Genomic DNA, 17,377 nt, shown 5'->3' with positions numbered 1-17,377 from the left:
TTGAAGCATGTTTCTCATAACTTTCCATCAAAATATTAATTTTCTAAAAATTCTGAGTAATGGAAATGAGGTTTTTATTTTCAACTGTAGAAAGTTATATTGATAATTATAAAAAAAAAATTAAACAGGGGCTGGGGATTTAGCTCAGTGGTAGAGCGCTTACCTAGGAAGCGCAAGGCCCTGGGTTCGGTCCCCAGCTCCGAAAAAAAGAACCAAAAAAAAAAAAATTAAACAGAGGCAAAACAGGGTGCCTAAGATACCTGAATGTCAGACATAGTTCCAGTGCTTAGAGACACTTATCCCCAAACTAATCTTAGAAATGGGCACAAGGTCATGACTTCTGTCCTTCCTAAGCCCCAGAAGTTTAAGCTCGAAAATTGAAAAATCTTTCACCTTTTACTGTAGAGTAAGAATAGCTCAAGGGTGCTTTCGACTGCGGGGGGTAAAAAAAAAAAAAAAAAAAAAAAGGATCCATCCCAGATTAACTGCAACCTTGACCCCTAGGCTAGTCCAGGAACCTGCTTATTAAAGATGCAACAAGCCCTAAGAAGCAATCCCTGCTGGGAATTGTAGTTCTCCCGCTCCGACCTTCACGATTGGAAACCTATCACGTGCCCAACCGGCGGCCCAGACGCCGGCAGCCAGGATTGGCCCGAGACTGAAGTAACGAGGTACTGATTGGGTACCAAGTCCCTGAAGCCACGCCTCAGCAGCATACCCGCCTCCCCGCGCTCCACACCCCAGCCCGCTTCTTCAGCAATAACTCTCTAGTAATTCCAGTCCGGCGACCGCCCTAGAGGGCTGCCTCAGTTTCCCGCTCTAGGGCTCTAGGAACGCCTTTGCCTGGGATGTGAGCATCATGGATGCCTCTCACGTTGTCCGTTGGCAGCCCACAGTCAGCGTGACCACGCGCCCCTTAGGAGAGACCCCACGCTCACCTGGGCCGCGACGGTCACGCCGGATAACTGACAGGCCCGCAGCATCTCTGCCGAAGTGACGGCGCTGCTGGTGTACGCGGGAACGACCGCGGCGGCACGAGAGAAGGGCGTGCGTGTTCCTGTGCGTGCCCGCGTCTGTACAGCCTCTGCGTCCGGCGCACCGGAAGGGCCACCGGCACCACTGCGCACGCACCGCCTCCTTCCCTGGTTTAGCCGAGGCGACTCTCTCTAAGGGTGGGACTCACCCCGGCTGCGAAAAGAGGAGCAAGCGGTGATTGGCGACTAGGAGGCGGAAGGGCAGGTTCTCCTTCCGGGTCACGCTCGGGCGCTAGTTCATCAACTGGTGGCTGGGGTTACTAGGTGAACTGACAGGAGAGCGGTGTGTAAAGTTCTACTGTGACTCTTAGAATTAAAGCGTTGGTGAATTAAATTAGAGTTAGACTCTTAGAAATAAAGTGTTGGGGAGGTGGCTCCGGTAGGGACGCCTGCTCCGAGTCCTGAAGACTTTGCGACCCCTATGGTGACAATAGAGAGAATCGATTCCCATTAGTTGTACATTAACTCTTTACGGAGGCACACACATGCCCACAGGTTTTTTTTCAAAGGGTTGCTGGAGAATAGGTGAATGATGACTGAAGGCATCCTGGGGCGGAATGTGTTTCCGGTGTCTTTAATTAGTAGAGGACGAATAGGAACCCAGTTTCTAAGTTCAGGTTTTTACTTAAATTACACCGCTCTTTCTGCCACTTTTATTTTACAAAAATGATTTTGGTCACAGTTTTGGGGATGGATTGGAAGACTTCCAAGCGTTTTGAGTCTGTAGTCATCATACAATGTGTTAAAAACTGGCTATCGTTAATATTCTATGTAAAATCCATTATGTGGTTACCTTACCATAGTAACAAAATTTAATTTTCAACATTTGTTGGAGGCCGGGCTTAGGGGCGCACGTCTTTAATCCCAACACTAGAGAGGCAGAGACATGCGGATCTCTTTAGTTCAAGACCAGCTTAGTCTACAGAGTTCCAGGACAGCCAGATAAATATACTGAGACCCTATCTCGAAAACCACAAAACAACAACAAATCGTTTTGCAAAATACTTGCAAGTCATTAGTAGGCGATTTATTACCATATGATACAGATCAGCTGCACTTTTATCTTCATTTGAAAAAAATAAATGAAGTCCGGTGTTGTGGTCCACACTATAAATGACAGCACTTGGTAGGCTGATACAGGATTGGGCTACATAAATCTCAAACAAAAGACAGCAATGATTTGAAATGTATCTAAAATGTGTTTGTGGTCTGTATTATCTATGTTCTATACATTTTAAGCTTTTCAGGGCACTAAAGTAATATCCTTGTTGATCCTGTAATCAACAGCCTCTAGTCCCCCTATTTTCTTAGTAAATCTAGAAGTTTAGCTCCATCCCTGTTCACTGCTGATCTAGTTCGTGCCAGTGTGATAACTATGTCCTTAATCCCTGGAGTGATGGTGCAGTCAGTAAAGTTCCTGCTCTCAGACTTGAGGACCTCAGTATGAATCCACACCACCCGTGGAAAAGCTGTCCTTTATTGGCATCTCCGTAGTGAGTGAATGACTATGTGAGTGGGGGGGTGCGGTGTGCGGTATTCTCATGCACATATTTTTTAAAACTTTGTTTTCGGCTGGAGAGATGGCTCAGAGGCACTGCTCTTCCAGAGGTCCTGAGTTCAATTTTCAGAAACCACATGATGGCTTAGAACCATGTGGTAATGGGGATCTGATGCCCTCTTCTGGTGTGTCTGAAAACAGCGACAATGTACTCACATACATTAAATAAGTAAATAAATATTTTTAAAATATCTTTTTTGGGGTTGGGGATTTAGCTCAGTGGTAGAGCGATTGCCTAGCAAGCACAAGGCCCTGGGTTCGGTCCCCAGCTCCGAAAAAAAAAAGAACCAAAAAAAAAAAAAAAAGAGATGGCTCAATGGGTAAGAGCTGTGATGGCTAGTTTTTGTCAACTTGACACACGTAGAATCACCTGGGAAGAGGGAAACGATTGAGTAATTGCTCCTATCAGACTCCTCTGCGGGCATGCTCTTTACTAATGATTAATGTGGCAAGGCTCAGCCCACTGCAGATGGTGCCACCCCTGGGCAGGTAGTCTTGGGTTATAAAAAGAGAGAGAGAGAGAGAGAGAGAGAGAGAGAGAGAGAGAGAGAGAGAGAGAGAGAGAGAGAGAGAGAGAGAGAGAGCGCTAAGGGGAATGAAGGGAGATGGAGAATTGCTCAGTGTCTAAGAGCATGTACTGCTCTTGCAGAAGTCCAGAATTCAATTACCAGAACCCACAGCAGGTGGCTCAAAATGACCTGTAACTGCAGCTCCACAGTATCCAGTCAGTACCTCTGACCTCCTGTGTGCACTGGCACTCACATGTGCATACCCACACATAGACACACACTCTCACTCGAGCATATAATTTAAAGTAATGTAGAAGGGGCTGGGGATTTAGCTCAGTGGTAGAGCGCTTACCTAGGAAGCGCAAGGCCCTGGGTTCGGTCCCCAGCTCCGAAAAAAAGAACCAAAAAAAATAAAAAATAAAGTAATGGGGGTTGGGGATTTAGCTCAGTGGTAGAGCGCTTGCCTAGCAAGCACAAGGCCCTGGGTTCAGTCCCCAGCTCCAAAAAAAAAAAAAAGAAAAAAAAAAGAAAGTAATGAAGAAAATAAAGGAAGCTAAGTGAGCCAGTGAGCATCATCCTTTTGTTTTCTCTGCTTCAGTTCATGTCTCCAGGCTTCTATCTTGAGTTCCTGCCCTGACTTTCCTCGATCTATCATGACATAAATTTATTAAACCAAATAAATACTTTCCAAACAGGTTTTGGTCCCTGTTTTATCACAAGAATAACAAGCAAACCAGGACAAGCAAACTAGGTCCTAGAACCTATCACTCTTGCAAGGGACCTGAATTAAGTTTTCTTTTTTATAAATAGAATTTATTTTTTAATATGTATTGGTGTTTTGTGTGCGTGTGTGCTAGGTGAAGGTGTCAGACCCCCTGGAACTGGAGTTACAGATAGTCCTGGTCCTCTGGAGGACCCATCTTTCTAGCCTGCCCTGAGTTCAGTTTTCAGAGTCTAGATGCAGTGGCCCCCAACAACTTGAAAGAACAGTTCCAGGGGCTCTGATATGCTCTTCTAGCCTCAGAGAGCATCCTCAAATGTGGTATACACATGCATATACATAAATCATAGTACATATGTTTATGTATATATATATATACACATGTGTGTGTGTGAGTGTGTGTGTGTGTGTGTGTGTGTATATTTTAAAGTAAGATGGCTCAGTAAGTAAATGCACTTGTCAGTAAACTTTAGTTTGATCCTAGGTTCCTATACAATGGAAGGAGAAAATCAACTTCTGAAAACTGACCACTAACCTCCATGCATACAAATGTGCACACACACACACACACTTGTCACTTGTACAACATTTTAATATAATAATGTACACATGCACACCAAACACACCATACACAAAAATCACAACATCTTTTATGAAAAAAAACTTAATGCCAGACAAGTTAATCCTTACTCGCTAAAACTCAGAGTTTTTTGTTTTAAAATGTTACTAGATTTGGGAGTGGTGGTACAAGCATACAATTCCAGCATTCAAGAGGCAGAGGCAGGACCAAAAAGTGAAGAACGAAAAATAACAAAATTTTACCAGGATTATACTAACGTCGCTTGGAAAATTTTTGTCACATATTTCCCTATTAAAGAAGGTACAGGGAGCTGGAGAGATGGTTCAGTGGTTAAGAACGCTGACTGCTCTTCCAGAGGTCCTAAGTTCAATTCCCAGCAACCACATGGTGGCTCACAACCATCTGTAATGGGATCCAATGCCCTCTTCTGGTGTGTCTGAAGACAGGGTCTGTGTACTCAAATAAATAAATAAATAGATAGATAGATAAATAGATAAATAAATAAATAAGTCTTAAGAAGGTGCAGTGACTCCCTTGCCAATCAAACCACCTTTATCTGTGCTGGCAGATGGATGGTTCTGAGTCAGAGCCTTAGCTATGCAAGACTGGACCATGGGAGAAGCCAGATGTGGAGTATCCACCCACAAACACAGCATTCTTGTGGTGAGATGGGAAGCAGAGAAGAAGAGCCTGAAAGTTCTTGGACCAAATAGCCTCGGATATGTAGCACAGCAGCAGACATCAAGAGGCCCTGCATCAACAAAGTAAGGGGAATGGAATCCCAGAATTAGTCCCATGCACATATAAAACCCTCATACACAAAAGTTAACACACACACACACACACACACACACACACACACACACACACACTAATTAGTAGGGTTTTTTGTTGTTTGTTTTTTTGGGACAGAATTTCTCCATGTACCACTGGCTATCCTGGAACTCACTGTAGACCAGGCTGGCCTGGAACTTAGACATCAGCCTGCCTCTGCCCTCTGCCTCCCTAATGTTGAGATGAAAGGTTGTGCTGCATCTACCACCACCAGGCTTGATTAGTAGTTTTAAAAGAGTCTTTATGAATATCTAATGACCTTTTACCATATATGGATAGCTTTGGACTCCAAACGGCCACCATAGGTGAGAGAATGACATGATAACAGTGTTCCAGGCTCCCTACCCACGTACACAGCCCATGTCTCAGAGAAGCAAGTATAACTGTCTGGAGGGTTTTAAAAATGTGATTGGGGTAACCCATGGAGAGCCCTGGGACTCCTTCAGAGGAGCTCATAAACTGAAATTATTGTTGTAATGCATTATTTACCTCTTTATTCTGATAATCACATAATTGTACAGAGATTACTTGATATACTAATATTACAAGAAGTTGAATGTAGAAGCAAATTGCATAACTCAGGGATTTTTAGGTTTTTGATGGGTTTTTTGTTTGTTTTAATAAATAAGGTCTCACTCTTGCCCAGACAGTTCTTAACTGGAGGTAAGTTGTCCTGCCTCAAGTTCTCAAATACTGGGATTACAGGCATGAATCACTGTATATAAATGGGCTTTTTTGTGTATTTGTTTTTTTTTAATGCTGGACATTAGATTTCTCACAGTTATTAGTTTTGTTTAACATTAGTGGATTAATCGTTATATTTTTTTAAAGACTTATTCATTTATTATATATAAGTACACTGTAGCTGTCTTCAGATACACCAGAAGAGGGCATCGGATCTCTTTAGTGATGGTTGTGAGCCACCATGTGGTTGCTGGGAATTGAACTCAGGACCTCTGGAAGAGTAGTCGGGTGCTCTTAACCGCTGAGCCATCTCTCCAGCCCCATTGTTATATTTTTTAAAGATTTATTTATGTATTCCATATGAGTATACTGTAGTTGTCTCCAGACACACCAGAAGAGGACATGAGATTCTATTACAGATGGTTGTGAGCCACCATGTGGTTGCTGGGACTTGAACTCAGGATTTCTGGAAGAGCAGTCAGTGCTCTTAACCACTGAGCCATCTTTCCAGTCCTGTCATTATTTTAATCATGTGTGGTAAGTGGAATAACCAGTCCCTCAAGATGTCTACTTTCTTCTAATTTCTTTGGATATGACACCTTATAAGAAAAATAAAACATTTTGTAGATATAAGAGTCTGTCGATCCTAGCACTCAGGATGCAGAAGCAAAAAGATCTCTAAGTTCAATTGTTTCAGGCTGGTCAGGGCTACAGAGTGAGACCATATCAAACAAACAAACAAAACAGAAGAATTTTTGTAGCTCAGTAATTGCAGGCATTCTTAGCACGTAGGAGTCATGAGTTCAATTCCCAGTACTAAATATAAAGTATTTTTGAGATGAGAAAACATTTTTTTATTATCTGGGTAGGCCAAGAATGATTATAAGATTGAAGAAGGATGAGAGGAATGAGACACTGTCTTTGAAAATGCAAAACTGTTGGCTGGAAAGATGGCTCAGCGGTTAAGAGCACTCACTGCTCCTCCAGAGGTCCTGAGTTCAATTCCCAGAAACTACATGATGACTCACAGCCACCATCTAAAGAAATCTCATGCATTCTTCTAGCCTGTGGATGTATATGCAGCAGAATACTAAAATTAAAATATCAATAAAATACAAAAGTGTCCATGAGAAAAAAGAGCAAGAGAAAGGACTTCTCTTCTAGAGCTTCCAGAAGGATGACAGCCTTAGTATAACTTGGTTTTTAGTCCTTGGAGTTTATCTTAGATCTCTGGTCTACAGAACTCTGATAGTAAATTTAAGTCACTAAGTTTGTGATACTTTTTGTATCAGCAATAGGAAAATGGCAGAACTGTTTTTATTTTTCTCAATTTTAAGTTGGAGTATAACAAATGCCAGTAGATATCATCCATAAAAGTTAAAGCTGTTTTGAATTTTCAATAATTTTCTTAAGTCTTCAAGCCTTAACCTGCTATGTGGTTGTTACCCTAGGTTTAGTTCCTTGACAGAGTGTAAGAATCCTGAAGCCAAAAATTGAACAGCTGCTCTGTAAATGAATTCTGTGGGGTGTTTGTTTTCCTTGTTACTTTGGACGTTTTTCTTCCTTTTTCACTTTAATTTTTGCTTTTTTTTTTTTTTTAAAGTCTTCACACAATCCATGCTGGCTCCGCAGCAGAGCCTGTACTGCTTGCTATCATATCTATACTGGCAGTAAGATAGATCACTTTAGGGACAGGAGTCCCAAGTCACCTTCGGGATCTTGGGAGACCTTGTCTCAAAAATGGGGAAGTTTAGTTGAGGTTTGGGGGAGGGATGTAGCTCTCACTTTTAATCCCAGCAGTTGGGAGGCAGAGGCAGAGAATTTCTGTGAGTTCGAGTCAGCCTGGTCTATAGAGTTATTTCCAGGTCAACCAGGGCTACATACACAAAAGCAAAAACAAAACAAAAAACAACCACCTCCCCCCCCAAAAAAAAAACAAAAAACCTGTCTCAAACAAAACAGAAACAATCAAACAAAAGTTTAGACAGAACCAACTCCTGCAAGTTTTTCTCTAACCTCCATAAGCACGCAGTGTTATGAGCGAACCCAAATATAAACACAAAATAATTAAGAAAATCATGGTTTAGGGCAGAACCTAGTAAAAAGCCACAGTCCAAAGAGCTTTCTTTACCTTGGCCACGCCTGTTCCCCTTAGCCTCGCCCCCTTACGTTGCTTATTTTACTCTGCGGCCACCGTAGGCAGGCTGCAAGATGGCGGCCTCCATCTTCATGGGCGCCGTGAGAGCTGCCTCAGGTCAGTGTTCTATTGACCGGTTCACTGAGAAGAGAACCGGCTCGGGAGGGAGGAGGCGTTTAGTTTGAATGTTAACGGGGAAAGAAAAAACAAGACGACTTGAGGTCGGAGGTTTGCTGTGCGATACCTTGCACAATGTAGTGTCCGTGACCTGCGTTCACTGGATCCACTCTGCCGTAGGATACCCGAAACTGAGGTAGAGGAAGCGAAGGTGACACCTAAGATTCCTTCTTTTTTTTTCCTGATTTAGAGGTTCAACCGTCTCTCGCGACCTTGACCTTGAGAGTCATATAATTTCTCTGAATTTTTTGGTTCTAAAGTGGTAAAATGGGGCCTCCTCCCACCTGCGGACTTAACAAGTTGGTAAAGCATCGAGTATCTGGTACTCTTGAGAACCGTATGCAAGAGACTGATAATTCGTTTTGAACTACACTCCTCTGATAGTGGCGAGGGGATTTAGGGGTGAAGGCAGAACCAGGTAGGAAGTTAAAATTGCTGAAGTATGATAGGGGTGATCAGTAAGTTAGGAATAGAGATAACATTTGTGGAAGAATACGCAGAGGACCAAGAGGGGGAAACGTAACCATATAAAATTTCCAGGTATTAGAGCTTAAAAATGGAACTTTTGTGAGTTATGAGAATGTATAATAAAAAGTTCATATAAGGGAACATACTAGTTTTGAACTTTACATTAATTTATATAATTTGTCTAGAGTAATGTCTGGTTTTCATTTACTCAGAGGAGAGAGAGAGAGAGAGAGAGAGAGAGAGAGAGAGAGAGAAACTTTTTGATTCTTGACTGCTTTGTTTTGGTTTTTGTTTTTTTTTTTTTAAGATTTATTTATTTTATGTATATGAGTACACTATCACTGTCTTCAGACACACCAGAAGAGGGTATCAGATCCTATTTCAAATGGGTGTGAGCCACCGTGTGGTCGCTGGGAATTGAACTCAGGAACTCTGGAAGAGTAGTCAATGTTCTTAACCACTGAGCCATCCATCTCTCCAGCCCCCTCCTCTTCCTCCTCCTCCTCCTCTTTTTTTTTTTTTTTTTTTTTTTTTTTTCTTTAATGAGACAGGGCCTCATTATGTAGCCTAGTCTGGTCCTAAACTCTCAGTCCTCTTTAGCTTCCACAAACTGAGATTTTAGGTATTTGGACTCCCAAACCTGCCTTTCTTCAGCCCATCTTTATCTGCTGTTAGCATTGTCTCAATGTTTTCTTTTCTTTTTTTTTTTGGTTCTTTTTTTCCGGAGCTAGGGACCGAACCCAGGGCCTTGCGCTTCCTAGGCAAGCGCTCTGCCACTGAGCCAAATCCCCAACCCCTCAATGTTTTCTTCAAGCTAAGCTCTCTTAATCATTTTAGTGTTTTATCTCATGTAATCCTCTCTATAATTAGCTAGTTTAAAGTTGAAGAAATGAGTATACAGAGTTAAGTAAGTTGTTCCCGTTCACACTGCTAGTTAAGGAGGAGCTGAAATTAATACTAGTCTGCTTCAAACCCTGTCACTCATTCACCACATTGCCCCACTTGTTTGGTGAAATCAGTGCAGAAGACAGTGGAGCCCTGGTCTAAGTCTTGCATCAGATTAGGTAGACACAACTTGGTAGAGTTTTTGTTGTTGCTTTGAGAAAAGGTCTCACTAAAGAGCCCAGGTTAACCAGGAACATACAGTATTAATAGTCATGTTGGCCTTGTACTTGTGATTCTCTTGACTTTGTCTCTGGAGTTCTGGGATTGCAGGCATAGGACTCTACACCCAGATCAAATTGTTGCTGGTATCTGTTTTTTGTTTTTGTTTTTTTTTTTTTAAAGATAGTAACTCTTGTAGCCCATACTGGACTTGAACTCTGGTCTCCTGCTTCAGCCTCCTGCACACTAGATTTACTGACTATCACCACCATGGTAGGCTTGGCCTTTACTTTTTTTAAAAGCTAATTTCATTGAGGTGCAATTTAGCATATTTGTATTTGTGGCTATGTTTGTGTGTGAGAGCATACACACATGTGCGCATGCAGGCACATGTCAGAGTTTGCTCTCAGCAGCAATCCATCTTGATTTTTGAGCCTGGGTTTCTCTCTGGGATGTGGTGCTCACCGATTAGGCTAGATTGGCAACAAACCCCAGGAATCCACCTGTCTCTATCTCCCCCGTGTTGGAAGTACAAGTATGCTCAGCTTTTTATATGAATTCTGCACACCAAACTTAGGCATAGGAAACACTTTAACACCAGAGTCATTTCCCCAGCTCTGAAGTACTCATTTTTGTGCATCTAGTTTAGTGACAAAATCATCACCAAATTCTAGTCATAGGACTTCCCGTCTCATGGGGCATTTTTTGTATATATGTTCTTGAGTCTCACACAAGAGTTGGTTAGAAAGTACTGAACGGTTCTGATTTGCTTAGTGTCTTAGGGAAAAGGACTGATAAAGAGGATGGATGGCCTTCAGTTCATGCCTCTGCCTTCTCACCTCCACCTGACTGCCCAGCTTCCTTCAGTGCCGGTTCCCAGGCATTTCTGCTATGGTCAGGAAACCATGTACAATGTGCAGCCTCTGGTAGGCCTGATCCTGCCGTTCCCATAGCTGGATTTGTTTCAGCACCAAGGGCTTTGCTGATGTTTGTCCTACCCAAAGTGGGCTCTCCTTCTTGGAGGGTCTGTTTATGTTCTTGTTCTGCTTTCATTTTATTTTGAGGTTGCACATGTATGTGGGCATGTGCATGCCAACACACGTGCACATGGAGGCTTGAAGTTGGCAGTGAGCGACTTCAGCTTATTTTTTTGTATTGGATCTCTCTAGGAAGCACCTGTCTCTACCCTCTTTTTACACTGGTATTGCAGTGGCCCCATGTCCAGCCTTTACTTGAGTCCTGGGATCCTAACTCAAGTTTCTATGCTTATATAGCAAGCAGTCAGCTAACCCTTTATTATTTTAAAGTGTGTGTGTGTGTGTGTGTGTGTGTGTGTGTGAGTGAGTGCGTGTGTGAGTGAGTGTGTGTGAGAGTGTGTGCGTGTGTGTGTAAGTGAGTGTGTGCGAGTGTGTGTGAGTGAGTGAGTGTATGTGAGTGTGTGAGTGTGTGTGAGTGCGTGTGTGTGTGTGAGTGAGTGTGTGTGTGAGTGTGTGTGAGTGAGTGTGTGTGTGAGTGTGTGAGTGAGTGAGTGTGTGAGTGTGAGTGTGTGAGTGTGTGAGTGTGTGTGTGTGTGTGTGTGTGTGTGTGTGTGTGTATCCAGGCACACAGACACATGAGTTCAGGTGCTGGGGAAGCCAGAGTTGGCAGATCCTTTGGAGCTAGGGCTACAGTAGCTGTGAACCTGGCCACCAAAGTCAGGTCCTCTGCAAGAGCAGCATTACTCTAACCACTGAGCCATCTCTCCAGCCCTTTGTTAATTTTGTTTGTGTTTTTATTTTGTTTTTCTGAAGCAGTGTCTCATGTACCTTAGGCTGACCTCAAAGTTGCTCTATAGTAGAGGATACCCTTGAATTCCTGATCCTCCCCCTCCACTTTCAAATGTTGAGATTACATCAACTACTCTGTTTTCTTCATCAATCTTCTCTCCACTCTGTCCTTCCAGCTTTCCTGTCTCTGACCTATCATCGCACTGAATTCTGAGGGGCTGTTTCCCTTGGTATAAAATTGGTGGAGGACAGTTAATCTAACACATATCTTGTTCCTCACTTCTGGACATAGAGCATACACATACCAATCTGGATTATATGATGGCTTTAGAATTCTAATTTTTCTAAAAACCATTAACTATATAAAAATAGTTAATTTCATCATATGTAAGTTATAGGTTGATGAAGCTGTTAAAAATCTTCTTCTGTGAGTCTGGCATCAGGAACCTTCTGTTAAGTCGACTTTTATTTCCATGAGTTATATATGGGTACATGTATATATGTTAGAGTGTTCAGTACATGTACTTCTCTCTGTCTTTGCAGGAATATTACGTCCCCTCAATGTCTCGGTTTCGTCAACCTATCGGAACTGTGCCAGGAATGCCTGTCTTAGTTCTGCGCTGCGCACCATTCCTTTTAGACATATTCAGACATCAGTTGTTTCCTCTGCTCCAAGGCTTGTCAAGTCTGTCGGACACCTGGCATATGGGCACACGGCATCAGTCCTTAATAGGTAAATACAGTACAATAATATATTTAAATAATATTTACACAAAATTTTCTAAAATATTTGTGCCTGGGCTGGACATGTAGTTCCACAGTAGAGTGCTTGTCTCCAGATCTGTGAAGCCCTTTCTTCCATCTCCAGTGCTGCAAAATCTGTAAAATGTGTTCAAGACATTTTACAGTAGGTAATCTTTCCCTACTTGCAGTTTATGATTTACATGACTGAGGAAGTGAGCATGATTGATAACCCTAGATGCCCACAATAGGACTACACAGAGCACCTCCTTCCCATCTTGCTGTGTAGCCTTAACTTGTAATCACCCTCCTGTCTTAATCTCCCATGTGCACCCCTTGCCTGGCTTTAAAAATGGTTTACAGCACTGGGGGAGGAACCTTAGGTCTATGTGAGCTAGTCTAGTATTACTAGTGATGTCTGCCTCCACCCTGGCCTTGTGTCTGATGTTGTTTATACAGTTCCCAGAAAATGTCAGACAAATCGGAGATCCATGGGGTGTTCAGGTTATGTGGCTCAGCTGTGTGGGAGTCAGTCAGTCAGCAGATAATCAGTTAAGCACCCATAGGTACCCACCACTGCACTTGCAGAAAGTACACAAAGGTAAGCTGAAGTCCTTAAGGAGTTTTTACTCGGGTAGGCAGACAGAGCAAACTGCGATTGAAGTACTGTGGATACATTCTTTCCTAGTGGTCGGGTGGGTGGGTTTAATTTTGGGTGTGAGGGAACTGACTCTAGAATCTTGTGTGTGCTGAACACAGGTCCTACCCCTCCCTGTGGGGGTAGATTTTAGACGGCTTGAATTTAGGAAGGTTGCCATTCTTCTTGACTTATGTGATGTGTTGAAAGCCAGTTCCTTGTCCTTCAGTCATTCTGTTTACCACAGTTTTAAAACTGTACTTTAGAGTGGCCACATTGGTTCCCAGTGTCTTGAAGCCTCCGGTCAGAGCTCTGACGTACTGCAGTGCACGGAAAGGAAAGAGAAAGACGGTGAAGTCGGTTGTGCATCGCTTCCTCCGACTTCACTCTGGCCTTTGGCTAAGGAGAAAGGTGAGTATGCTGTGGTCCTGACCATGACATGCTGGCAGCTCTTCTGTGTTGTGCTGAGGTGCCGTCTGTCTGTCCTCGAGAGAGAAAGGGTGTGCGTGTGAATGGAGTAGAGTACTGTTCAGAGTGGCAGGCAGTCACTGTTGGAAGGGCTGAGAGGATTTTCCCGTCTTAGAGAAATCTGCAGAGAAGTGTGGATGAGAACTCCACTCATAGCCAGGCAGTGAAGAGCTTTGACATGAATGGATCCATTGACTTGGCTCCTTAACAAGCGCCTCATTTTCTACGCTCAATTGCGAGTAGAGCTGCTGCTGAGGTCAGAAGCTTCAGGTCCTCCCGAAGGTAGAGCTGCAGGCAGTTGTGAGCCATCCAACATGGCTGCTGGTTCTCTGGAAGAGCACTCTGTGCCCTGAGCTATCTCTCAGATCCTTACGTTTTTTGAGACAAGGTTTTGTCACTGAACCTGGGCTCACCAATTTTTCTAGCCTGCCTGAGCAGTGAACTCTGGGATCTGTTTGTCCTTCTCCTCACTAGCTTGGGGTCACAGCTGTCCACTACCACACCCAGATTTCACATAGGTTTTGGGTTCCAAACTCAGGTCCTCCTGGTTGCATTACAAGCACTTTGCCCACTGGGCCATCACCACAGCCCATTTTTAGTTTTGTTTCTTTCCAGACAGGCTCTTGCTCTGTAGTCTGAGCTGGCCTTCAATTAGCTTATTCATTTATTTACTTCTAATTTTTAAAAGAAAGATTTGTTTCAGACAAGTCTTACCATGTAGTCCTGGCTAGCCTAGAACTTCCTATGTAGAGCAGGATGGCCCTGAACTCAACAGGGATCAGTCTGCCTAAGCTTTATTCTATTTGTAATTATTTGTCTGTGTGGGTCTGCATGTGAGTTGTGTACCCTTAGGGGCCAGAGGCCCTGGGTCCTGGGGAGCTGGAATTACAGATGGTGGTAAGCCACTGCATTGGTGCTGGAATTGAATTTGGGTTGTCTGAAGAGTGGTATGTGCTTTTATCTACTGAGCCTGACTCTCAACTTTTAATTCTCCTGCCTCAGTCTCCTGAGTGCTTAAATTACACCTAGCTTGTGATTTTAAGTAGTATTTCCAAACCGTGAAATTATTAATACCTCTTCTTCACATGCTTTCTTACCTACTTATCGCAAAGTCTAGCTTTGCTCCTTGGACCTATACAATATAAGTTATGGAGTACCTGCTGTTGCCTTTGCAAATTTTAAAATGTCTTTGGAACGTTATCTCATAGGCTGGCTATAAGAAAAAATTATGGAAAAAGTCAACTGCAAGAAAGAAGCGCTTGAGGGAATTCGTGTTCTGCAATAAGACCCAGAGTAAACTCCTAGATAAAATGACGACATCTTTCTGGAAGAGGCGCAACTGGTACACTGGTGATCCCTACCAGATGTACCATGATCGGACAAACCTGCGGGTATAGTTCAGAGCTCACACAAGTTCCCAACTCTGGGATGTGGAGCTTTATGCACAGATGTCCTTGCAAAAGTGAGTGTGTGTTAAACTGTAAACTGTACCGGCTGATAGACAAACTTAGGTCACCACCATTGTGCATTAAACGTTCCCAGAGCTGGTCACTGAACTCAAAGTTAAATTTATTGTGCATCATTTCAAAAAACTGCTAATGGCTTTTCTTATTCCTGGGGTCTTGGATGAGGAAAAACATGAAAAGAAGCTAAAACAGTGGGCCTTTGCGTGGGGTTGAGATTGTACCCAGTTCTTTTACATGCTAAACAGACATCTTACATGCCTATTCCCAATATGATGCATGATGTATTTCAAAAATCAGTACTTTGGAACTTAGGAACCACCTTACAGTTTGATCTCCTACCTGAAACTCCCTAGCCCCAGGTTTGGGAAGGGCAGGAACTGGATGAAGCAGGAGATGGTGGGACTTTGCCTCAGCTCTAGTGTGTGTGTGTGTGTGTGTGTGTGTGTGTGTGTGTGTGTCCACCACATCACTCTCCTTAACCTTGGCTTTTGTTATGTATAGTTTATATTCCTCAGACTATCTTCAGCTTGAACCTTTGAGGTTCTCTTTAACATTACAACCCTCAGCTCTTGTCATGTCTTCTCTCTTAATTGCCAGGGGACCTAAGTGGGCCGGCTTACCTTTTCATCATAAGTCCTAATCCATGCTTCATGCCATATAGAGTTTGTCTGTCTGTGGCTCAATTACCCACTCAGCCCCTCTTAGTTGTGCCAGCAGGTTCATGCCGAGTAAAAAGGTAGTTATAAGTGCTTAGAGGTGACATGGAGTGGCAGTGCACTTTCCTCTTGTGTTCATGACAGTCATCACTAGTGCCTGGGTTCTTGTATTTATGACAGTCATCACTAATTTTATTGTAACTGAATACTTTTCACAAAAGTAAATCACCTTTCCACATACCCTTCTTGAAACACACAGCTATACAATAAACTCCTTTTGCCTAATTTTTCTTTTTCAACCTTTTGTTTTTTACGCATGAGTGTTTTGTCTGCATGTGTGTGTGCCCTCAGAGGCCAGAGGAACGTTGTTGGGTCTACTGCCATTGGAATTACAGATGGTTGTGAGCCACCATGTTGGTGCTGGGAGTTGAACCTGGGTCCTCTGCAAGAACAGCCAGTGCTTAAATGCTGAACTGTCTCTCTAGGTCTCTGCCCAATTTTTCAAAGGTACTGTAGTTTTTAAAAGTTTATCTACTTAAGCTTTCTTATTTTCATTTGTAAAGTAAGGCTCTTTTTTTTCCCCTCAGAATTCTCTAAAACACAGGGTGGAAGCTAAGGGAGAAAGTTGCCTGTCGTTTAATGAGACTGATGTGTCGCCAGCTGTGCTCAGAGGGCAACAGGATCATTCATTTTAGAAATGACAAGAGTCTGGCCCTTCCATCCCGAATGCACACGATATTGTCTGATCTCAGAAGCTAAGTAGGGTGGGGCTTGTCAGTACTTAGATGGGAAGAATGATACAAGAGTTACAAATTGTTTACTTAGACGGAAGTGATCCTGCAGTCCAAGAGAGTGACTCTCAACTCTCATCAGACTTATGTGATTAAGTGCAGCTTGCCTAGTTGAAAACTCTCATTAAATAGATGTTTTGATGGCAGGCCAGTCTGGGACTTCGAGGGCCATTCATTGAAGCCAGTTCTTGTGTTCGTTAAATGGAGAGGGATGTAGAACGTCATAAAACCAGAAGGGCACATGTGTATATTTGTGGGACCAGGTAATAGAGACCAACATGTGACTTGAGCAGCTCATACCCAAATGGCTTCTGCTCTGGTGGCTCTTGCTGTGTTCACACTCCTGAGGTGGCAGAAGCTGAGTGTGTGCAGTTTCCTCACCTGCACAGCTCCTGCTTCTGGTATATCTGTGGCACTGGAAAGAGCTGGTGTTTCAGAAACTAGGAAGGAAGACACTGCACAGCCTTATACTTTCCTAGAGTCACCGTGGATGGTTCAGGTCCTGTTACAGGGCCTCAGTGCCTTGGCTTCCCCTGTAGCCAAGGACAGGCTAGGCAGACAAGGACAGCAGGCACAGGCTGAATCAGGAGGGCTGCAGGCACACCTGGACGGAAAGGGAACTTCATACATACAGCTTTTATTTGTGGGTAGGGAGTCTTTCATCAAAGCTGAGATTTTAGTTTGACAATAAAGCAGTTTATATTAGGGCCTGCCTAAGTGGTGTTCAAGTGTATGCATAATTGTTTTACATGTAATCTATTGAACACTCGTCATAGTTCAGCAAAACTGCAAAACTCTGCTGCACCTCCTGCCAACCTTACACAATCTTATACGAGCTATTATTTATCCCTGACATAAATTGAAGGCACTAAAGCTTACAGAGGCTTAAATAGATTACTCTAAAGTACAGCTAATGCATCCCAGATCCCTTAACTCATTCTTTGGAGTCTTGTGTACTTCCTTTGATTTTTCCAACAGCCTAGGATGCTCAGATCTTAATCAACAAATGACTGTGATCTAACACCAGTAGTAAATACTTCTACCAG

The 17,377-nt window shown here is 43.1% G+C and overlaps 2 protein-coding genes across 15 annotated transcripts in view; one reads left to right on the top strand and one right to left on the bottom strand.

Moving 5' to 3' along the window:
- The window catches only part of Immt (inner membrane mitochondrial protein), a 36,112-nt gene extending 34,991 nt beyond the window's left edge, over positions 1-1,121 (bottom strand). For 13 of the 14 annotated variants that reach the window (XM_087657412.1, XM_087657413.1, XM_087657419.1 and 10 more), the window contains exon 1: positions 939-1,121. In XM_087657412.1, coding sequence (XP_087513538.1) covers positions 939-983 — 45 coding nt within the window. In that variant the 5' untranslated portion in view covers positions 984-1,121. 14 annotated transcript variants of the gene reach the window in all.
- A 6,966-nt stretch (positions 1,122-8,087) lies between these two features.
- Mrpl35 (mitochondrial ribosomal protein L35) lies at positions 8,088-15,827 on the top strand. Its single transcript, NM_001106596.1, is given in 4 exon segments — positions 8,088-8,174; positions 12,116-12,305; positions 13,217-13,361; positions 14,627-15,827. Coding segments are annotated over 4 exon segments (567 nt in total). The 5' UTR covers positions 8,088-8,131; the 3' UTR covers positions 14,816-15,827.
- The last annotated feature ends 1,550 nt before the right edge of the window (positions 15,828-17,377 follow it).

The sequence above is a fragment of the Rattus norvegicus genome, chromosome 4, assembly GCF_021556685.1.
Source record: "Rattus norvegicus strain SHRSP/BbbUtx chromosome 4, alternate assembly SHRSP_T2T, whole genome shotgun sequence".
Lineage (NCBI taxonomy): Eukaryota > Metazoa > Chordata > Mammalia > Rodentia > Muridae > Rattus > Rattus norvegicus.
Note: the sequence above shows the minus strand (reverse complement) of the source record. Positions and strands in the feature narration are given on the sequence as shown.